The following is a 22,528-nucleotide window of genomic DNA, read 5'->3' as shown; positions in this document are numbered from 1 at the left end:
AGGAATGGAGGCATGGGGCGAGGCAGGCAGGGATGCGGGGAAAACGGGACCCTGGAGGGAAGACAAGGACCTGCCGAGTGGAGAAAGGCAGCCATCGACCGAGGTGGGGGAAGGTGGGGACGGGGGGGACAGGTAGGGAGCAAGGGGGAGAAAAGCAGGCAGGGATCTGGGGAGCAGGCAGGGAGGGGAGGGGTACAGACAGGCGAGGGGGCGGGCGGGCGAGCAGGGCCGCCCCCAGCCCCACGTGGCTTGGGGGACACGCGGGTTTATAAAGCATTCCGGGCCCGCGCGAGTGCGGGAGGAGGCGGCGGCACCGGCCGGGAGCGGGGCTCGAACCCACGGGGTTCGGATGCGCGCGGCGGCTCCAGCGGGGCCACGGCCGCCCGCGGGCCATGGAGCTGCCCATGGATGTGACCATGGATGCGCCCGTGGAACTGCCCTCGGGGCTGCCCACGGCCACTGCCACCCCCTGGGGCAACGGCACCGCCTGGGCCCCCCTGCCCGGACACGGGGTCAACGACACGGGCCTGCAGCGGGCCAAGAACGCTACATCCATCCTCATCGCCATCGTCATCACTGCGCTCTACTCTGTGGTGTGCGTGGTGGGGCTGCTGGGCAACGTCCTGGTCATGTACGGCATCGTCAGGTGAGAGCTGGGCAGGGGTGCGCAGGGAGCAAGGGGGCATTTTGGGCACACCGAGTGCGAAAGCACCGATGGGGCCAGGCTGTGCCAGGGGTCAGTGTGCAGCGCATGGGAGGTGTGAGCTGGTGACACTGAGTGTGCACCAGGAGTGGGTGTGCACTAGGGGTGAGTGCGCACCAGGGTTGACAGGACCAGGAGGGAGTTTGCACTAAGAGAAAGTGTGCGCAGGGGCGAGTGTGTGCTGCGTGTCAAACAGCAGCAGAAGTAAGTGTGAACCAGGAGTGAGTGTGCAACGGTTATGAGTGTGCACCAGGTGTGTCTGCACTGGGTGTGAGTTTGCCAGCAGCAGGAGGAGGGTTGGGTATGAACCGGCTGCTTGTGCGCATCGAGACGGCTGCGATGTGCGTGTGAGCAGTACGTGTGCAGGCTGTACAAATGTGGGGGGTGCAGTGCTGTGCCAAGGGTGAAAGCAGAGGCCATGTGTGCCTGGAGCAGCTCGGGGAGTGCGAGGGAGATGTTTGGGCATGGGGGGGGGGGGGGGGCATGGGCGACACAGCCCGACCCCAATGGGTGCCTCTTGTCCTTTGTGAGGAAGCGAAGCCGCAGGGCTGGTGCTGCTGCGGGCTGGGAGCTGCCCTGTTTGCAGGGTGGGTCCAGACCCCCCCCGCCCCAGCCAGGGGCCGGCGGGTTCCCGCTGCTGCCACCTCACTCCGTCAGTGGGAATTACCCACCCAACCCATCCCAGCTCCTTCTTGTGCCAGCACCTCCTGCAGCTGCCTGACTTCTGTTTTTCCCTAACAAAGAGCAGACACTGCACGGCCCAGCCCCATCTCCCACAACGGCTGAGCTGTCCTCTGCTCCCCCCGGTGTGGGGTACCAGCTCCAGTAGCCGAGAGACCTACTTCAGCTGCATCCAAGACCTCGGCACCTGTGGCGAGGCTTTCCCTGGGCAGAGGCAGGGTCTGCAGGGTCTCTGCACCCCAGAGCAAGCAACATGACCCAAATGCCCCCCACTTTAAAGATGGGGCATGGCAAGATACTGCTGTATCCCGCCAGACACTTGTGCTAAGGTACAAAACCTCATCAGTCCCTTTGTCCGAGACGCTGGGTGGTCCTGCCTGGTTAAGATGGGTTGACATAGAAATTGGGACCACAAAGCCAAGTCTTACCAGACCACAGGACCAGTGCCAGCAGCGAGGGCTGACAGAGCTCCTCCACAGCTCTGCCAGCAGCAAAGGATGGGGCTGTGCTCGCAGTCACACTCTGTGAGGGCACAGACCTCAACACCTCCAGCCTAGCAGGAGGGAGCAGAAGAGTCTCATTAGGTGCCTGGGCTTCACAGCCACCCCCTTTGCACTGAAGGGGGCTTGGTCCTGTCGGTGCAGAATCTGTGGGGTGATTCCAATTTCCACTGCCTCAGGTGATGCTGTAACCCCAGCTTGGCCAAAACACTAAAGCCAAACCAGAGCTGGTGGCTGGATTTAAACAAACCCTCCAAATTCACATTTTTTACCATTTCCACCCTCATTTCCCCATCCCTTTCAGTCCATAGCTATTGTTACCAGAGGTCAGCACAGCCTGGCACTGCATGCGCGCAAATAAATGTGGTGACTCACCGGAGGGAAGGAAACCATCCTGAAACATGTCCATGAGCCACCCTGGAGTGCCCATTGCCCTGGTATCAGGCTCTGCTGCCCCTGCTCCCCACTCTTTGTGGAGCTCTGCTGTGTGTTTTTAACCATCCAAGAGTGCCGGCAATGGGGAGTGGCATGGGGGAATAACTCGCTGACCTGACCTGACCCTTAATGGGATTTTTCATCCACTCAAAAGGGGCATCAAAAATGAGCCCTGGTCTGAAAAAGCAAATTGAGGTAATTGCAGCAGAGACAGATGCCATGAATAATGTCAGGGTGAGGGATGAGTGTTATTAGACCCCCTCCAGCTGGTTCTGCTCAGAGAGGAGAGGGAAAGCATTTTAAAGAGAGTGATTTCATGTGCAAACATCCTCCCTATTTTACTGAGTAGCTCCATGTAACCCAGGCTTTAGCAAGCCTGATGGCCCCAGATCCCTTCACCACACCTTCTAGCCCCACATTTTCCAACTGATGCTGGAATTAAACACAGAATCACGGAGTGACTTGGGTTGGAAATGACCTTATAGGCCACCTTGTTTCACTACCCAGCCATAGGCAGGGTTGCCTTCCACTAGACCAGGCGGCTCCAAGCCCTGTCCAAGCTGGCCTTGAACACGTCCGGGGAAGGAGAATATCTCCCATGAAATGAGCAAGTATCATCCTCCAAGCCCCTGGGACAGGAGGGGCTGCAGGGACATGTGCCTTCGCCCGTCCATGGCCAAACCATCTGGAGTTTCCCAGGGTCCTTGTCAGAGTTGCTCCATGGTGACACGGTTTAGGCCAGGACTAGGGGAGACCTGTGTCCATGGAAGAAAGGGCTATGAGGTGGGATCAGCTTGGATTTGGACCTCACTGCCAGGGAGATTTTGGGTGTTTGCTTTGTGCTCTTCTCCTAATGCCACCTCTAAGTGCCCTTGGGGTCCAGGCAATCTGGAAGCACGGCTGGAGCACATCCTGGGGGTCAGGGACCTCTGGGACTACACTGAGTTTGCCACAAAGTCCATGAGTGCTGGGAGCTGGCAGATGCAGACACAGGACCCTAGTGTATAGCTCTGTGAATGGACACACCATGAGCCAAGCACAGCCAAGTTCCAAATAAATCCGTCTCCAGAGCAGCCAAGCCCATCACACACCTGGAGGGAGCCCACCACAGCTCTGACCAGCACTGCCATGCCCACTGTATTGTCAGATGCTTTTAAAAATACTCCTGGAAGCAATTGGCAGCTGTGAGCTCAGGGCTGCAAGTGCCTCATCCCCACTAAGCGCATCAGCCCCCCACCAGCTCCCACACAGGCTGCAGGGACAGCTGGGTGCAGGCTTTGTCAAGCCAGGCTCTTTCAGGCAGCGGCTTTTAGCAGCTCCAGGAGTTTTTCTTTCACTTATTATTCACTTTTCTTTCACTTATTTATTTTCCAAGAGGTTTAGAGAGGGCATCCCCACTTGGGAGTCGAGACTGGAATGTGGAGCTGCCCTGTGCTTGCCCCATCCCCTCCCATCTCTTCTCTCCATCAACACTACCCAGATTGTTCCGTTCAAGTGCATAACTCCCCAATCAAGGCACTCACTTAATTGTAATGGGTTTGGCAGCCTGGGGAGGTCCATCAGCAGCAGTGGATGATTTCCTCTAATGTGGGCAATAAACCTCTTTCCTGGAGCAGCAGTTTCATTTGCAGCTCAGGAGGGTCATCAGGATGGACGCCTCACCCTGTGCAGGAGGTTGAAACCTCAGCCCAAACCTGGAGGGGGCTGAATCTTCCCTCAAAACCCCAGTACTGGAAGATAATTGCCATTCTTATTATCCCAGTCATCCCTATCATCATCCCAAGTTATTCCCATCAACCCCATCATCCCAGTTATGTCCTTCATCATCCCAGTTATCCCCAGCCTCATCCCAGTTATCCCTGTTATTCCAGTCAAATGCATTGGCAGAGTCAATCCATCATCTTAGACATTCCCATTATCATCCCAGTCATCCCTGTCACTGCTTTGCCCTCACCAGCCCCATCCTGCCTGGGGATGGGTGACAGCTCTGGCCCTCCAGCCCCCCACCTCGGCACATCTGGCAGGGGGTTGGGAAGTGCTCACCCAGCACAGCTAAGCACATCTGGCAGATCATGGAATGAATAACAGATTTTTTTACCACTTTACTCAAAAAAACAGAGACCAAAGATGTGTGAATCTACCTGAACTGACTGTTCACATAGGAGAGGCAAAACCTGACAATACCACAAATTCTCAGCTTTTTGTTTAACCTGGAAGGAAACTTTTCTGCAAAAGCGCTTGGAAAATAACACTAAAGAGAACAGAAAAGGACTTTTCAAGGACAAGACATTTTTAATGCCATATTTAAATAAAAAAAAAAAAATCTCAGCTTGAATATTTCCGCCCCTGGGCAACAGGCTGCCATTTGCAGCCATGGTGAAGGAGACAGGAATGCTCTTGGCGCTGGGAGCTGGGTTAAGCTGCTGTTTTCTGTTTTCTCACAGAGAGAAATTAGTTTTTCAGCTCCAGTTCCCAGTTCTATTGACAATGCAACTTGGTGGGTCTCTGTCCCCACAAATACACTCTCCTGATCCTTCTGAGATGGGGAAAGGATAAGGGGAAGGGATTGGATACCACCATCAATCCCAAGAGCCTCTTTCCCACATCAACCTGCTGTCCTGGGCTCCAGCCATGGCAGGACCACCTGAGATGGGAACCACTCAATCCCCCTACCTTAACTCATTTCCTGTACCCCCAACATGCAATGAGCTGTACTAATTATCACAGAATCCTAGAATGCTTTAGATTGGAAGTGACGTTAAAGCCCATCTCATTCCACTCCCTGCCATGGGCAGGGACACCTTCCACTATCCCAGGCTGCTCCAAGCCCTGTCCAACCTGGCCTGGAACACTTCCAGGGATGGTGCAGCCACAGATTCTCTGGGTACCCTGTGCCAGGTTATTACCACCCTCATATCTGCTTCAAACCTGCCCTCTGTCAGTTTAAAACTGTCTTACCCCTGTCACACATGTGAAAAGTCACTTTCTGTCTATTTTATAAGTACACCAAGGAAAGCAACCTTTTCATCTCAGCAACAACGGGGTCATTTCCCCCCTCTATGCCTTTCCCTACTGCTGCTACAGGCAGGTTTAGGCATGCAGAGATGGTTTTGGGCAAACTGACCCTGATGTTAATTAATGAGGGTACATCTAAAAAAGCTTGAGGCTGGGGAGGATGCTCTCTGAGCAATGGGGATTTGCTGGAAGGGAGCACAGGAAGAGCTGGAGCTGCTGGTGCAGCCCTGCAAAGAGCAGGGTCTTCACAGAGCCACTCCTGCCCCACATGTGTTGCTCTTTGGGGGTGCCCAGCAGATCCCTCAGTATCTATTTCCAAGCCACCACACCATTCAAAGCATCCCTTTGATCAACACTTGCAGGATTGCATGCTCCTGGGAGACACACGCACATCCCTGCTTCTCTGGCATCTGCCATAACTTTGCCTCATCCCTTCAGGAAAGGTTTGGACATGAGGGACCACACATTTCTCTTGCCATGGTGTGACAAGAACCAGAAGCGGAGCCAGCCCTTCCCAAATGCTCTGGGGGATACAGCCAGGCTCCCCCAAAGGCTCTGGAGCTCCAGGCTGGCTAATTGGGCTGCTTCCAGATGGCCTGTTTCCGGGGGTAATCGATCCAATTTCTGCAAGTAACCTTGACAGGGAAGCAGGCTGGATAATCACAATTTACTAGGTGGAAAATCAGATGAAGGAGGGTTGAGGGGATAAAGGACATTGTGCAACTGGTTCAGGGAAATGCTGAGCACATTGGTGCTGCAGAAAGGCACATCACAACACTTTTGCTCACCAAGGCCGGTGTCACCTTGTGAGCAGACAAACTGTGCCCCCTCCTCATCACATCAAGTGCCCTGACCACCTGTAACATGCCCTTTCTCTGCCACCCCCAGGTACACCAAGATGAAGACAGCCACCAACATCTACATCTTCAACCTGGCACTGGCTGATGCACTGGCCACCAGCACACTGCCCTTCCAGAGCGCCAAGTACCTCATGGAGACCTGGCCCTTTGGGGAGCTGCTCTGCAAGGTCGTGCTCTCTATTGACTACTACAACATGTTCACCAGCATCTTCACCCTCACCATGATGAGTGTGGACCGCTACATCGCCGTGTGCCACCCGGTCAAGGCCTTGGACTTCCGCACGCCGGCCAAAGCCAAGATCATCAATGTCTGCATCTGGGTGCTCTCCTCCCTCATCGGGGTGCCCATCATGGTCATGGCAGTCACCAAGTCAAAAGGCAAGTGTCTTGGGGTGCGTGTCCCCTCCTGTCCCATCAGTTCATCCCAGGGGGTGATCTGGCAAACTTGAGCTCTGGTCCTGTAGCACATTAGTGGTCAGTAGTGGGCACCTGTCTGTGACACCATAAATGTGCCCTGTCTTGGAAAAAGCACCATGGTGTTATTTCCCATCTTTGAAACTGTCCCAGAAATTGTCCTCCCTTCCCCTTAAGGGTAGGGATCCCACACCTTTCCCCATCTCCAGTCCAGCCAGTGTCTCTCCCCACCTCCTGGTATGGAAAGCAGGGGGCCTAAAAACACCCCAGTGATGCTGCAAAGTCTCCAAGTGGCTCACACTAAGATCTGCAGCTCCTGTGTGGGGTCACTGGTCCTTAGCTGCTAGGAAAGCTCTGGGCATCTTGAGGAAGTGGACAGATTTCAGTGAAGGGTGATATGTGGATGTGACATGGGGATGTCCATCGTGGGGGTTGAGAGAAGGCAGGATTGGCCTTGAGTGGCCCAGGAGGCCCTGCAGGGAAAAGGTTCCATAGTCATTGCATCCACTGCCTCTCCTCAGTGTCTTCTGGACAGGGGTCTGATGGCACAGAGCTCTTGGGGAACCTCTGCCAAGAGCAGGCAGGTAGGAATGCATCTCCCTAGGGTTTTAACAAGCCATTACTGAGCAGAAGGCAGACACTGAGCTTCCTCTTTGACCTTCCTCTCTGCTGCAGATGGTATGGTCCTGTGCACTCTCCAGTTTCCTGACCCTCCCATCTACTGGGACACTGTGACCAAGATATGTGTCTTCATCTTTGCCTTCTTGGTCCCCATTTTGGTCATCACCATCTGCTACGGGCTGATGATCCTTCGCCTGAAGAGCGTCCGGCTCCTCTCAGGCTCTAAGGAGAAGGATCGCAACCTGCGGCGCATCACACGCATGGTGCTGGTGGTGGTGGCAGCCTTCATCATCTGCTGGACACCCATCCACATCTTTGTCATCGTCTGGACGCTGGTGGACATAGACAAGAAGAACCCCTATGTGGTGGCCAGCCTGCACTTCTGCATCGCTCTGGGCTACACCAACAGCAGCCTCAACCCTGTCCTTTATGCTTTCCTGGATGAAAACTTCAAGAGGTGCTTCCGAGAGTTCTGCCTGCCTTTCCGAGCTCGTGTGGAGCAGAACAGCTTCTCCCGCGCCAGGAACACCACTCGGGAGCACGTCTCCACCTGCACCGCTTCTGAAGCCCGCAACAAGCCGGCATGACTAGACGTGGGCAGCCCCCAGCGGGGCTGCCAGGGACACAGAGGAGATGAGCTGCGCTCAGAAGTCACCCAGGTCACCACCACAGAGTTGTAGCACAATGGTGGGCTGGGCGCTGCTCACTAACACTGCTGGGTTTGCATACAGACTGACTGCAAAAACTTTTTACATCCTGAGAACGAAAAATGGGAGAATTGGGACTCACCAAATGATGTAGGGCTCTCCTACAGAGAGAACAAGAGGCAAGTTGGGCAAATATGCTCCACTGATGCCATCTCCTCAAGCAACAACACCACCCAGCAGAGGCTGTCACCCTCCAACATGTGGCTCTTGGCAGAGCCCAGAGCACCAGAACTGCAATTTCCACATGCTTATCCTCCTGCACAGGCCAGGATGACACCACAGCCCATAGCAAGAGGGGAAACACTCACATGGCAGAAAGGAACTGTGCCAGGAGGTGATCATAGCATCACAGAATCATTCAGGTTGGAAAAGTCCTCCAAGATCATCAAGTTCAACTGTTCTTCTACCACTACAAAGGCCACCACTAGCCTATGTCCCAAGTGCCACATCCACACAGTGATGGTTAAATCTCTCTGGTGATCGTTAACTCCACCACTGCCCTGGGCAGCTGTGCCAGGGCTGGACAACCCTTTCAAGAAAGAAACATTCCCTAATATCCAGCCTAATCCTCCCCTGGAATGACTTGAGGCCATTTTCTCTGCCACATCATGGGACCTCATTCCATCCCACTCTGAGCTATGTCCAAAGGACAACTGGAGATGGGAAGAAAAACTTATGCCACTTCAAAGACAGTTTTCAAAAAGCTCCAGATCCATTGTAAAAATTCTCCTGGAGTTCCTCAAACTGGGATTGTTCCCAGTGAAAGCTTTCTACTGTTAATGTCATTGTTAGGTTAGTGTTATTTAGAGACCTCTGACTGCAGCTAAGGCTGCCCTGGACATGGATGTGATGCTGGGCTGGAAAACTGGGGGCAAATCCTAGTGCAAGCGAGCAGCACTGGGAGAGCCTGCCCTGCTTTGGGCCGTGCTTTAGCCAGCAGGCTCGGAGGGAACTCTTTGTGTACTTTTATAAATATATATGTATGTCTGTCTCTAGCTGTATGAAACTAAAGCGACCCCAAGGCCTCCCATCACACCTCCCACTACAGCAGCTGCTACATGTGTGGTGGAGCTGAATATGCCGGATTCCTAGCATCTCACAAAGTACTTCAGACACTATCTCCAGCTCCAACCCTTGGGATATTTGCCTTACTGTGGCATTTCTGTACAGGAACCCTGCTTTCTAAAAGTTCAAGTAAAATAAAATCGAAGATAGGAAGCAGTTTCCAGCTCTCTTGTGACTCACAGGCATCAAAAATGAGCAAGGTCCGGCTCAGGGGGGTGGTCTGGGGAGTGATGAAACTGCCTCTAAATTTACCCTTTCCCGTGAGAGTGGGGATAACCTGGCACAGGTTGCTCAGGGAAGCAGTGTCCAAGGCCAGGTTGGATGAGGCTCGGAGCAGCCTGGGACAGCTGAAGGTGTCCCTGCACGTCAGGGCATGAAACTGGATGGGCTTTAAGGTCCCTTCCAACTCAGGCCATTTGATGATTCTGAATTCAAGCTTTAAATACATACCTGGACTTAGAAAAACTCACCTTTGTGAACACCCAAAGCCCTTTAGAGCTGAGATTGTTTGCAAGCCCTAGTCACCAAAAACCTCTTCTGCCAACAGTCATCAAGATATAATTTTATTTCAAAAGACAAGCAGTCCAAATTCTGGCCCAAATTACATTTGCAATTTAAATACAAATGAGGATTCAGCGGAAAAGCAACAGAAACGGGTGTTGGAGCCTGTAACTTTGCTCTGGCTTAATGAGACTTTGGACTTAAGGGTACTGATCACTTCTGCAGTGTAGGTTTCTTAGTTCCCAAAGAAGGAGAATCATAAAGAGTGCAGAGTGGATGTGAAAACCACTCGAGGACCCCTGTCCATTACCCAGCACCCTGGGAAAGCTGAGCCAGGCACCATTTCTGGAGATTTCACAGCCCGGTTAAACTAGCAGCCAGCCCAGATTAATTATACAGCAACCCATGCTGGCACACACCAACAGGCTATTTCCAGGGACATTTGCAGGCCAAAACACATGTGCTATTGCAGGAAACATCCTTTCCCCATTTTTTTTTTCTTTAATTAATTCACCAAATAATGAACCCTGATTTATTGAGCTTGTGATAAATTATGATGATGCCAGTTTCTTTGTCTGCAGGTTTAGGCTCACTTTGGAATTGCATTAATATGCAGATGGAAATGAAGGGATCTGGCTTTCCTGGGAAGGACAGGAACAAGAACTCCCACCTTCCTGACCCTGGAGCAGCCTGGGGTGGACCCAGGCTCTCAGCTCAACAGAGATACTTGTCTTGCAATTCATCATTTAATAGGGAAAGGGGGATAGGGAGGAACTGGGGCACTGGGATGTGGGATCTCCCCAGTAGCTGAGGCTGGTTTTGGGTAAATATTGTTGCTGGGAATCAAGCCTAAGTGAAGAGCAGCTTCTGCATCAGGTATCCAGCAGGTCACATTTCATTGAACGGTATCAAATGGTGATGGTCCCCAGGGAGCAAAATTAGCCACAGGATTAGAGAGCACTTGCCCATGGCTCAGCCTGCAGTGACAGCAAAATATGGGCTTGATCCCTCACAATACAACATTCCCTGTGGGCCCACATCCCAATCTTTTGCTTAGAGGTAAAAATAAAAGTCCTTTGCAAGCCCAGAACTGCAACCACCAGAACAAACCCACCTGATGGGATGCGGGTGCCCCCGCACCCCACAGCTGGACCCACTGAGGCCATCCCTGATTGTAAATCCAAGTTCATCCCACATGGGAGCAGCAGAGCTGCTCTCAGTGCCCAGGCTCACTAAGGAACCTGCTCCTGCCCAAATGAATTAAGTGTAAACAGCGACCTGGGGCTCCAGTCACACCAGGATGTGGGAATTTGCCCCGTGGCTTCCAGTCTCCACACACATCTGGCTCAGCTCCAGCTGGGAGCACCCTGCACGGACATGCCAGGACCCTTCCAGGTGTTCCTGGAGACCCAAAGGTAGTGGGGTGACCCGTCAGCCAAGCTGGGAGCTGAAGGGGGTGACAGAGATGGCAGGGACCACGCCCGCTCTCCGTCCCGCGGCTGCCACCTGGCGGCCACAGCTGGGACCGGGACAGCGCCCCGAAAGGAGACACCTGTCCCCACCGGACAACTGCCCAGCCCTCCAAAGCGCAGGAAAAGCCTGGGTTTATCAAAACTCCGTTTATTCCAAATTTAAAAGATTTTTTTTGTCCTTTCTGCCTTGATTAATCAACCAAAATACATCTTCTTTTTTAAAAAAATCCAACCCCTTTGGAACCATTGTATAACCCCAGACACCCCTCCCCAGCCACAACCCCCACTCCTATTGCTACAATTTGTAGAGTCCTCCTCACTCCAGGTACCTCGAAGGTACCTCCTATAAGGAGAGGATGGAGCAGGCTGGGCACAGGAATCAAGACCAGTTGGATCAGGGAGGCAACGGGGAGGAGGAGTGCTGTTGTTTCCAGCAACTCCATGCATAGCTGCAGTCTTGGTGTCTGCTCATCCAGGCCCTAACAGCAAATGAACCTCCTTCCTCAGCAAGTGAAAGAGAAGAAATTAAAGTAACAGTGTTCCCACCTGTGGGATGGATTTGGTTGGGTTTCCAAAGGCAATGGCAAAGAGGGAGTGGCCAGGACTGTGAAAAGTAGCATGAGGCAGCTGCTCCAGGCTATGGGGAGTGGGGAATCTGCTCCTGGCCTGACTGCCAGGCAGGGGCTCAGCTTGAGGGGATGGGAGGCAGGAGCCTCCAGCGGTCACACTGTGCTAGGCATCATCCAGCAGCATTCTCCCTCACCAGGCAGAATTTCCCCACAGCAGTCACAAGCTCTGGATTAGAGGATAGAGCTTCCTGGGCACATTCCTGCTGGACTCAGATTTACCTGGAACAGGCTCAGAGGGGTTTGGGGGGTGGCAGCAGACAAATCCAGAGGTGATTTAGGTGAAGGGGGTGGAAGAGCATCCAGATGTGGGGAACATGGGGATCTCAGGGAGACTATTACCCAAACCTGATTGCAGAGTAAAGAATAAAACCCTCAGCTTTGCTGGGCCAGGAAATGTTTAAAAAAAAAAAGATGAGAAGAAGTGGAAATCCATCCAGGCACAGAACTGGGATCAGTTTAGGACCAAGCTGACCCAGGAGCTGACAGAGCACTGGGCACCACAGGAAAACAGACAAACGCTTGCAGAGAGAACCCATGGGCACCCTGTCCCAGCCAGACAGGCGCTGCTGGGCCGAGCTCCATGAGACGCCTGCCCTCCCCAAGCAATCGGCTCCCCAACCCAGGCAGAAGTTGTGGGGGTCTGGGGGTGCTGTGATTCCGCCGGGTCTGGCTGCGGTGTCGCTTCATCAGCTCTGCTCCTTGTCACTGACCAGCAGCACCGTGTGCTGCCCACCGCTGGACACGGCCAGCACCCGCCGGTTCTCCAGCTGCTTCCCCGTCATCTCCACGGGGCTCCAGACATCATCCTCCTCTCCGGTGCCCAGCTGGTAGTTAGTGCCCATTCCCCACGCAAACGCTCGTCCTGCAACAGAGGTGAAGCAAGCTTTGAGCTCCCGGTTGTTGCAAAATGGGAAGGTGACCTTGCACCCAGACAGTGCATCTCTATGAGTTCAAAACACAAGCAGGAGGAAGAGAACAAGCACTTGCAACTCAACAGGTGCTACCTCACAGGGCCAAGGAACTTTCAGCCCTTTGCGGGAGAAAAATAAACCCACAGCCCACAAACAGATCTGAGCAGCCACTGCGCAGCTGCCCCCAGGAGATGGGCAGCAGGACCCGGCTCCAGACCCAACCCAGCTGGCAGTGTGTGGTGACGGTGTGCAGGGCTGGATGGAGGAATGAAGGAAGCACAGAAGGCAGGGTTCCCAAGCCCTGGCACTCACCATCACTGCTGACTGCATAACCAACTGACGCTCCACAGGCCACCGAGACGATACTGGGGAGCTCTGGGATAACGGTGGGTGCACTCTTCTCCTCTGCTCCTGTCCCAAGGCCCAGTCGGCCATACTCTGCCCTGCCCAGGCTGTAGGCTTTACCTGGAGCACAGTGGACACACAAGACAGGAGATCTGAGCTGGGCAGAAGTTGCAGCAAGGCCAAAGCAGACCAGGACCTCTTCCCAAGCCTGGCTCCTGAAGGAGCATCGCTCCTCCACACCACACCCTGAGACCCATCCAGAAGGGGCAGGGTGGGATAGAGACCCTTCAGCTCCCCAAAATCAGTAAGCTGGAGAGGTGCAAGAGCAGAGCTCCCAACTGAGTCCAGGTCTCCGTTGTTGTCAGCTTCTCTTTGCTGTAATCTCACACCAACATTGTTTCCTCGAACACTGAGAGCTTGGAGGGCTCCAGCACATCACCCTCATCCCAACAGCTCCTTGGCCAGGTTGAGGGCCATGGGATTCCCCCCACCCTGCTGTGTGACTCCCAGCCCACCTGTCACAGAGTCACTCACCCTCAGAGTCGACGCAGACCGTGTGGTGCTGCCCACCAGAGAACCCAACCCAAGACTTGGTGGAGTTCTTGAAGGACGTGAGGTTCTGCGGGGAGAAGCACGGCTCGGTGTCCTGGGTCCCTGCAGGGTGGGACACACAAACCTGGGCGGATCAGGTCCATGGGCATGGACAGCTCTGGCACTAAGCCATCCACCCTGGGGCTCACCCTACCAGAGACCAATACAGCTACCCAGGCCCAAAATCTAATTTCTGCTCAAACCCAGTGGGCACGAGGGCTGGGACCTAAACCCAGAGCGCGCCCCGCACCCATTTCCAGCTCTGGTGCATCCAGTGTTTAGATTCTGGGGCACCCAGCAGCTTCCCCCACCAGGCCAGGGCAGCAGTGGACTGGAAGGAGATCTGGAGGGACATAGCTCACCCAGCTGGTGGTAGTTGGAGAGGCCAAATCCATAGATGTGTCCCTCACGCGTGACGGCGAAGGTGAAATACGCCCCGCAGAAAGCGTCCTGGAAGCGCATTTTGCTTCTTCTCCCTCTGCCTCTGACAGGGACAAGCTGGGGGACCAGCATCCGTTCTGGGGTAGGAGACAAAGCGTTATGCAAGGACTAAGGATTTACACCCTCGCTGCATCTAAGGATCTGGCTCACTGCACATACGTCACTGATTACACACAAGCCCTTGAGCATCAGGGACTGGGGCCCTTTGTTCCTCTGCAAAGGGCAGAGCCAAAGCCAAAGGATGCACCTCTGAGAACTAAATCCACTCACCCAGTCCTCGCCGTCCTCCTCGGGTGGCAAAGAGTGCTGGCACTCTGCCCAGCTGACCCTGTTCACCACAGCCACACGTGAACAGGTCGCCATCCACTGTCAGCATCACCAAGTGGTCATTTCCTGGGACAGGAAGGAAAAAGAAGTTATGGAGAAGTCTTCAACAAGTCCTCAGGACTGAGATCCCACAGGTAAACCCCAGTTGTTCCAGCTTATGGGGCTTACTGCACTTGATACCTCAACACCAATTGTGCCACCACCTAAAACTCCAGGATCTCCATCTTCCCAATCCCAGGAATTCAAAGCAGTTTTTCTGGGAAGGCAGTAAGGACACAGGTGTGCCCCAACCTCCCCTGGGCCCCGGACAAGCACCCTGGCTGCTGTGCTCAGCTTCCCCAGGCCTCATTAGAGAGCAAGTGCTCTGGCCCCACTTGGAAGGCATTCTACATCAGACTGGTCAAATATTAACTCAATGTGTGAATCTGTTGGGGCTAAGAGGTTTGTTCTCTGAAAGAGTCAGAGATCAGCAAGTACACCCTTGTATCAGGACTGGAACAAGCCAACAGGGAGGAAAAGTTCATGGACATTCCTCAAGGGTTGTGACAACCTTGTGTACCTGCCTGACCCTGCACGCCCCAGAGCCCTGCTTGTGGAAGGGGCTCACAGCTGGTCTGTGAGTCAGAAAGAGTTAGATGAAGAAGAGAAGCTGATAAGAGTCACCTTTGCCCCTGAAAGGAGTCCTACTGATGCTGTCAGCGTGGAAAAGGAGCAGAAAAGATAAACAAGGGGTCCTGCAGCTAGATCTTGACAGAAAACAGTGGTGTTGACCGCCTTGCAACAATGAACATTATGTTGACTTATTGTGCCCAATAGGTATAAACTTTGTGAGAGCATATAAAGACAGCATGCTGCTAAAATAAAAAAGAGAAGCTTTCTTAAATACACAGTGTTCTTCTGTTTGTTAGGACCATCTCAACAACGACACCTACTCACCTGAAACTATTTTAACAACAGGGGTATTGAGCTGGAGCAGCACAGGACTGGAGCTTGTCTTCATGGGCTCCAGCAAGCCGATCACTCCATTGTTATCCTGAGGGAAGAGAGACACAGGGATCAGCCACAGAAGCAGCTGCCACCAGTGGAGCTTCCAGTATCTGAGGACTCAGCGTACCCGGAAGGAGCCCCAGACAAAGACCCTGCCATCCTCAGTCAGCGCGGCCGTGTGGCTGTCCCCCGCCGACACCTGCACCACCTTCTCCTGCAGCTCCACCAGCCCTGGAGAGCTCTCAGACCCTTCAGCCGAGGTGTCGCGTCCCAGGGCACCTTCATCATTGCAGCCAAAGGTGTAGATCTGCAGATGGGGTGCAAATGGTCAGGATGGAGCACAGAGGGGCAACGGGCTGAGTATGAAGTCAGGGGACAGAGAGTCACGAAGCTGAATTATTACAGAATCACGGAATGGTCTGGGATGGAAGGAACCCTAAAGCTCACTTCAGTCCACTCCCTGCCATGGGCAAGAATACCTTCCGCTAGATCAGGTTGCTTTAAATCCTGTCCAATCTGGCCTGGAATACTTCCAGGGATGAGGTGCTGTCATCTTATCATGAAGCTCTCATATCTTCTCAGTGATTTCTCAAGGGAAGCTCCTTGCAGCACTGACTCCTTCTTCCTCATAGCACAGCCAACAAATTCCAAGTCTCTCCTCACCCCGCTAACCCACTCTTATAGCACTCATCCATATTGGACACAGCTGTGGCCTGTTCCTAATCTTTGGTAATTAGTCCAGCTGCAACTCCTCAGGGGCGAGATTACCTTCTGCACTATCTTTATTTTCTTACATTCTGTCCCCCCACAATGAGGCAGCCACAGCTTCTCTGTACCAGAGCCTCACTACCTTCACAGGGAAGAACTTCCCAATATCGCATCTAAAATGGCAGTGTCACCCATCTACTCTCTGTCAGTGTAAAGCCATTTGCCCTTATCCTAAGTCCCTCTCCAATTCTCTCGCAGGCCCCTTTCAGGTCCTCCTTTTGAGCCCCTAAATTTTGTGGTCCACGAGACCATGCTCACCCCTAGAGCTGGAACAAGATGTTGGCAGAGCAGTGGCTGATTCCTACCCCCTGCTCCAGAGCACATCCCAGAACCCACTGCACTTACCTTTCCAGTCTGGCTGAGGCACACCGTGTGCATCCCTCCAGCTTCCACCTGCACCACCATCTCTGGCAGTGTGACCAGAGCTGGCTTCTTCCTCTCCATGATGTCTTCACCCAGACCCAGCTGCCCAACATTACCCTGGCCCAGTGTCAGCACCAGCCCAGGCTGTGAGCGATGTGATGGGTGGCTGACTGCGGGGTGTGAGGGGGAGAAAGAACATGTCAGGGTACAAGTTTCCTGGTAAAAATCACCCCTGGGAAAGGGGAAGGAAAATTCCAAGGGATTTTTCTTACCTTTAACCTTTTTTGTCTCAGTAGATTCTTGTTCTGGCACCAGGATCTTCATTCTGCGTTTTGCTGGCGTCTTGGAATCTATATGCCAAAAAGAGCCAATGTTACCCGGGCCCAGCGTCAGCACCATCCCAGGCTGTGAGCGATGCGATGGGTGGCTGACTGCGGGGAGGGAAGGGGAGAGAGAACGTGTAGGAGTACAAGTTTCCTGGTGAAAATCATCCCTGAGAAAGTGGAAGGAAAATTCTAAGGGATTTTACTAACCTTTAACCTTTTTCATCTCAGAAGACACTTCTTCTGGGACCAGGATCTGCACTCTGCGTTTTCCCGGCATCGTGGAATCTAAATGCCAAAAACAGCCTGTAAGGAGTCACCCACCTGGTGAACCGGGCCTGTTCACTCTCTGGGGTGCCCCCTCACACCTCAAAAAACCACCTGAGGGACTGGTGACTCAGCTGGGATTTGAACACTGATCCCCTCTCCTACTCTGGGAAAATAGAAAGTTTTCCCTTGTATGTTTCATCCATACTCTATTTTATGTGAACGTCTCCAGATTTCAGGTTCAGGCAGGCGAGGAGAGAGGGAAGGGGAAAAGAAAGGAGAATGAAAACGGGAAAGGGGAAAAGGGAAGAATCGGAGCCAAGCCGTACCTGCGTCCTCACCCCCTGCCCGGTTCCGCATGGCCCGAGCACGGCCCCCGCCCCTTCCCGCCGTTCGAATTCCCCGCGGCGTCGCCCCACGTGGGGCCGCGGAGGCCACGGCCCGGACCGGCGGCTCCTCCCGCCGCCTGCAGCTTCTCTCGCTGTCCGGTGGGCTGCGCCGAGGACGGCCCCGGGCCCGCCGGGACCCCCGCGATCGCCCCCGTGTCCCCATGCCCGCCCGCCGCTGCCTCCCGCCGCTCTCCCGGCTCGACCCCGCCGCGCTCCTGACCGCTCGCCGGCGCCGCCGCGCTCCGCTCTGCGCATGCGCGCGCCGGCTCCCCGCGGCCCTGCGCCCCCTGGCGGTCGGCGGCCCCGGCAGTGCCCCCACAGGACAGGGGACAGAAGGACAGGCGGGGCAGGACAGGCGGACAGAAGGACGGAACGAGGCCAGGTGGGGCAGGACAGGCGGACAGAAAGACACACAAGGGCAGGCAGCACAAGGCGGCTGGCAATACACTGCCCCCCAGACAATAAATCCGTGTCACTAACTCATCCTGCTTCTAAACTCCGGAGATGCCTCCTAGGCCTCAGCCAGCCGTGATGGAACAGACCTGCTGCAAAAAATGGTAATTAAACACGCTGAACAATGATAATGGAGTATGGAAATCCAGCAAGTCTGCACCAACGCCTTCTCCAGCAACCTTCTTGCGGCAAAGTGGAAAACCCTTTTACTCTTGAAACAGGAACTAGACCAAACTTCTACAGTTAATTGGAGGACAGCAAACTTTAGGGTTTCCCCTTCATCCAATGAGATTACCCTTATTCCAGTGATTAATTCAGCCGTTCCAGTCTGAAGGCCTGCACTTGGCCATACTAGCTTTTATTTACTAATAAAATCATGTTCCAAATTAACATCTTGGCTGGTACAGCGGCCCTTATCTGCTTATCTACAGACCGTGATACCCAGGGATCATCACCCACAGCCCACCCACATGAGATTGGAAAACCTTGGAGAAGCATCACCTTTATTTATCCCAGGCTTATGCTGGGACTTGACAGCCACTCCCTGATGTTCTCTCGGGCCACGTCATGGCCGTGGACAGGACATGTGGGAAACTGCTGATGCCTATTTCACCGAACCCACAGCAGCACCTCCCCTAACCGCCCCCATCAGCTGCACTCCCCTTGGAAAGAGCAAGGGAAAGCCGTGTGATCCCCTCCCTGCTTCCCCCCGCCCCGGGGTCACAGACCCCCTCAACCCTTCTCGACTTAGCTCTTGATATGAAGGTTTCGTGCCCAAACCCGGATCTGTTTCTAATCCAGCCCTAACAGAATGCCACACAGCACTTCTACACACTTTTTCGAGATGCTTCAGCAGCAAACAAGAACCATACTTCTACACAGGAGAGGCACCACCCAGAGCACAAAGTTTCCCTTAATATTCAGATAATTCACCAAAACCACACAACAAGCCATAGTCAAGTTCAGTTTATTGAGTTGTCTACGGTAAATAGGTACACATTTGGACGTCCAAGGGACCAGGGCCACCGGTTTTTTGCACTCAAAGCACGTGCTTTAAAAGACCACTAAATTCACTCCATCGCGTTTTGATTTCTGCGGCTACATTGTTATTACACATAGTGTAACAGGAACTGGGTAAGCACCTAACTTGGGCAAACTCTTTAAAATACTCACCCTTTCCCACTAAAGGCAGATTTTCTTTGTCACTTTGCCCCAGCAGATTCTGCAATATTAAAAAAAAAAAAAATAGGTATTTTTTCCTGCTTTATTTTGTGTCCAACAATACACCAGTTACAAATTTACAAATACAAATTTATCTGCAGTGTTTTTTTTCTGTCTGCTAAGACTCATGGCCTTTTTTTTTCCCCTTAAGACTCAGGAATTTTTTTTCCCTGTCTATCCAAAATCCAACACAATCGTCAAAGCTAGGAGTCTCTAAACTGGACTTACTGGACACTACCCGTGTCATCCGGAATGAAATTTTATCACTAAACCGACCCATTATTCTAGTAACATCTTTGAAATACGCAGAATATTACATTTTTAACGCAATTACCTTTAAAAATCGTGTTTCACTCCAACTTTATCAATTTCGGTTCTGGAAATGAAGAAAAAAAAAGGTAATTTAAGGATTTGCTCAGGAGGTTGTGTTTTAATGTCTCCCCCTCCCAGCTCGGCACGTGCTCCCCGTCCCACCCGGCGTGTCAGTGTTTCCTGCATGGTTTGTCTCCTCTGTCACGGCCCAAGGGCTCAGAGAAGCAGTAGGAATATGCAGGCTGCAGGCTCGGGGCCCGGCTTGCTCTCCAACGTCGTGGAAAGGGACTATACGTCACGGGCCCGAGGGCCTGCGCTCCCACGCGCCACACGGACAGAGCCGAGAGAGAGCGACTTCTCCGGATATCCACGTTGGACCTTTGCTTTAAACATTTAAAACCACCTTGCCTGCCCCAGGCCCCCGCGCATCCCAGCTCCGCCGACCACGCGGCGGGGCCACGTGAAAGATACTCACGCTAGAGCGAACTGGGCAAACCAAGCTTAAACAGGCTTTGGAGGAACCTGTAGGAAAAGGAAATGGCTCTGAGCGGCGGCTGAGGCGGTGCGGGATGACTCCGCAGCACCCACCGCCACGTGCAACTCACAGCGTAGTTTAGCGGTAAAACGGGGATAGAGCGGGCATCCGCTGACACCGCAGCGCGGCCAGCACGAACACGCGCCACAGCAAGAAAAAGGGTTTAAAGGGTAAAAACTGGTGAAAGGGTAAAAGTGAAGAGAACTGTACCTGCATGCTGCCTCGCTCCTCACGGTGAAAGAGGCCGAGCGAAGGCGCGCGGCGATTTTTATAGTGCAGGGAGGCGGGGTTGAAATGCGCGCATGCGTCCCGTGCGAGAGGCGGGGACAGACCGTATATGGGTATGGGGGCCGGACCCAACACCGGCGAAAAGGGCGGGGCCTGCCGCGCCTGCGCAATGGCTGGAAGGGTGGTTGACACATGCGCAGTCGGAAGAGCGCGAAAAGCCGCGGCTTCAGGGAAGGCGCCGCCATGGCTGACCCCCTCAGGAGCCGCCGGTCAGGCTCCTGCTGAGAGCAGGGGAAAAGACACGACCACACAAGCAGGGCTTAAGAAAAAAAATTCTAAAATACTTTTATTTAATAATTAAAATCTGTTGTTGCGGAGACTGATATACAATGTAATGGCAGCTGTACATGGGGATGCTGTGAGGGAAGAGACCCCAGCAGATGCTGGGCCGTGTGGTCTGTGAACAAGACAAAGTTCTTCTCCCCCTCCCCACCCCAAACCCCCGCACAAGTGGCATCTCACAGATAGTTTAGTTTTGTGCATAATACAGCAGTGGCCCTACCAGATTTTTTTTTAAACCTGCATCGAGGAAGAATTTTTCTCTCAGAAGAGAAATACCATCTTTTTAAGGTCACTTTTTAAACCTATTCTTCCCCTCCTTTTGACCCACACAGTGAAACAATCAAGTTTCCAGTAGGTTCAGCTGTAAAAATGAGAAAAAGACAAGCTTCAGCCCTGATTTGGGAGAGTAAAAAACATTTGAGAGAAAGCCACAATAAAAACGACTACTCTCAGTTTCCCCAAATTAAAAAGTTTTAAAAAGGCAACAGTCATTTTTCCTGGTTCTGTAATTTGTTAAACAAGCCTAAAGATCTCAAGATCTGTTATTAAAATCACAGCAAGTGTGAGAGAGTGCAGAGCATTTATACATATGTTGGGGTGGGGTTTTTTTTCCTTTTTTTTTTTTTTTTTAACAAAAAGACGCAGCATATGTTAATATCTACACAATTCCCTTCCAGGACAACAAACCGTTGGTCAGTAGTGATTCAGGGCATTAAGGACATGACAAAAAAGCAAAACCCCCAAAACATAGCGAGTGCCACGTCAGTTGTCTGCCAGGGTTCTCTGTACACAGCTAATATACACACATTTGCTTCTGAGCACATGCTCTCCTCAGCTTCCCAACATCAGAGCTGCCTTTGTTTTTAATCTCCCTTCCTGAAGGAAAGGAGAAGGAAATGAGGAATTGCACTCCCCAAGACAAGTCTGTGCAGCTTGGGGAGGAAGGGGTCGCTCCCCTGGGCACGGTCTCCTGGCAGAGTCGTATTGCTGAGCCACACGAGGTATAGTGTCACTTCCAGCCTGATGGCATGAGAGATGTGTTTGTTCCAGTGAAATGCTACATTCAGACAGGATTCCCCTTCCCTGGCCAAAAGCCCTTTTCCGGATATGTTTGGAAGGCAAATCTTGGAAGAGCTGAGGTTCCATCCTCACTGTATTGCCTGGGAGAGGGACGCAGAGAACTTCCAGCCCTCGCGGGTTTCTTGCTCCCTCCTTGGAATATTATGGTCGATGGTATCTGAAAGCCAAGTGAAAAATCTGAGTGCTATCCTTGGAACTCAGGCTAAATGGTTACTTGGGCACTACAGATGGCCAAAGAGAGTAAATTGAATTATTATCTCGGAACCCTCAGCCTTCAGGGAAGCCGTGAACATCAAATAATTTCACTTCCTGTGCTCTGCGCTCAACTTTGCCACACAGAGCTGGAAGGAAAGGAATCACTTGGGCCACGATCCAGACCTGACTACACAGATTACATCCAAGGTCACTCATTAGCAAGTTGTTTTGTGGCTATGGCTGCATATCTCTAGCCCCAGAAAAGCTCACTCCAGCTGCAGCTTCACACTAGTTTCAGATGGTCACTGAGCCTCCAGGATGGAAGCCCCAGTTTAAGGAAAACCAACCGACTTTGTGTCTGCTGCTGCTCCAGTCACCCGCCAGGACTCAGACAGAAAAGGACATTCAATCTCCAACTGCTGCACAAATAATTCTTCTAAGGTTTTAGCGTTTTGCCACTGAGTACTGTCCTTGCAGCACAGCTCTGACAGCTCTAAAAAGGTGGAAAACTCTTATGTTAACACATTCTCACCTCGTGAACTGCTTGCTCTCCTCGTGGACTTCCATTTCACAGCTCTTAAACTCATTCAGCTCCTTCCTGATGGCTGCCTGCACAGAGAGGGAGATTTTTTGGAAAGGGCTCAGAGAAAGATTGGAGCAGCCAGCCCAGTTTTCACAGTCCATTAATGCCAAGCTGAATTTAATCTGCCCTCCCCGATGGGGACTGGGCAGTGCCCAGAGGTGGCCTGGGAGGACAAGGACAGGTAGTTCCCTGCCAGTTTCTTGAGCCTGCAGGGAACTGCACTGCCATGACCAATACTCAGCATTCTTGCTGGGAGCACCAGGA

General features: G+C 52.8%; 3 protein-coding genes and 1 non-coding gene across 12 annotated transcripts in view; 1 reads left to right on the top strand and 3 right to left on the bottom strand.

Annotated features, from left to right (window-relative positions):
* Positions 1–374: 374 nt before the first annotated feature.
* Positions 375–9,141, top strand: OPRD1 (opioid receptor delta 1). The gene is made up of 3 exons (XM_058040155.1): positions 375–646; positions 6,223–6,572; positions 7,284–9,141. The coding sequence occupies exons 1-3, from the start codon at positions 393–395 to the stop codon at positions 7,814–7,816; spliced, it is 1,137 nt and encodes a 378-aa protein (XP_057896138.1). The 5' UTR covers positions 375–392; the 3' UTR covers positions 7,817–9,141.
* Positions 9,142–11,106: 1,965 nt separating this feature from the next.
* On the bottom strand, positions 11,107–20,084 carry RCC1 (regulator of chromosome condensation 1). Of its 4 annotated transcripts, XM_058040139.1 has the most exons (14): positions 20,047–20,084; positions 19,777–19,823; positions 19,324–19,365; positions 18,942–18,990; positions 16,870–16,947; positions 16,609–16,686; positions 16,319–16,506; positions 15,333–15,512; positions 15,155–15,251; positions 14,162–14,284; positions 13,813–13,968; positions 13,394–13,513; positions 12,827–12,979; positions 11,107–12,465 (listed from the first exon to the last, which is right to left on the bottom strand). In XM_058040139.1, the coding sequence occupies exons 5-14, from the start codon at positions 16,937–16,939 to the stop codon at positions 12,290–12,292; spliced, it is 1,341 nt and encodes a 446-aa protein (XP_057896122.1). In that variant the 5' UTR covers positions 16,940–16,947; positions 18,942–18,990; positions 19,324–19,365; positions 19,777–19,823; positions 20,047–20,084; the 3' UTR covers positions 11,107–12,289. The 4 variants fall into 4 exon arrangements, with proteins under 4 accessions (XP_057896122.1, XP_057896121.1, XP_057896120.1 ...); XM_058040138.1 differs by having other exon boundaries at positions 19,777–20,063; XM_058040137.1 differs by having other exon boundaries at positions 19,324–20,063.
* Positions 19,473–19,677, bottom strand: LOC131093308 (small nucleolar RNA SNORA73 family). Its single transcript, XR_009115558.1, has one exon. It is a non-coding gene; the product is annotated as a small nucleolar RNA SNORA73 family (small nucleolar RNA).
* A 918-nt stretch (positions 20,085–21,002) lies between the features above and the next one.
* Positions 21,003–22,528, bottom strand: part of PHACTR4 (phosphatase and actin regulator 4) — a 48,961-nt gene continuing 47,435 nt past the window's right edge. For all 6 annotated transcript variants that reach the window (XM_058040355.1, XM_058040357.1, XM_058040356.1 and 3 more), the window contains 2 exons: positions 22,214–22,290; positions 21,003–21,643 (listed from right to left, as the gene is read on the bottom strand). In XM_058040355.1, the coding sequence (XP_057896338.1) occupies positions 21,628–21,643; positions 22,214–22,290 (93 nt within the window). In that variant the 3' untranslated portion in view covers positions 21,003–21,627. The remainder of the gene's footprint in view (positions 21,644–22,213; positions 22,291–22,528) is intronic.

Source organism: Melospiza georgiana, chromosome 24 (assembly GCF_028018845.1).
Source record: "Melospiza georgiana isolate bMelGeo1 chromosome 24, bMelGeo1.pri, whole genome shotgun sequence".
NCBI lineage: Eukaryota > Metazoa > Chordata > Aves > Passeriformes > Passerellidae > Melospiza > Melospiza georgiana.
The sequence above is the reverse complement of the archived record's forward strand: the minus strand, read 5'-3'. Positions and strand labels throughout refer to the sequence as shown.

What these genes read in the sequence shown, in the direction of transcription:
- OPRD1 (XM_058040155.1), top strand. Translation starts at nt 393, where the DNA reads ATGGAGCTGCCCATGGATGTGACCATGGATGCGCCCGTGGAACTGCCC. An exon ending in GTCATGTACGGCATCGTCAG is followed by an intron (nt 647 to 6,222) that starts GTGAGAGCTGGG and finishes TGCCACCCCCAG; the next exon opens with GTACACCAAGATGAAGACAG. An exon ending in GGCAGTCACCAAGTCAAAAG is followed by an intron (nt 6,573 to 7,283) that starts GCAAGTGTCTTG and finishes TCTCTGCTGCAG; the next exon opens with ATGGTATGGTCCTGTGCACT.
- RCC1 (XM_058040139.1), bottom strand. Translation starts at nt 16,939, where the DNA reads ATGCCGGGAAAACGCAGAGTGCAGATCCTGGTCCCAGAAGAAGTGTCT. An exon ending in TGAGACAAAAAAGGTTAAAG is followed by an intron (nt 16,507 to 16,608) that starts GTAAGAAAAATC and finishes CACACCCCGCAG; the next exon opens with TCAGCCACCCATCACATCGC. An exon ending in CTCCAACTACCACCAGCTGG is followed by an intron (nt 13,514 to 13,812) that starts GTGAGCTATGTC and finishes CCCACCCTGCAG; the next exon opens with GGACCCAGGACACCGAGCCG.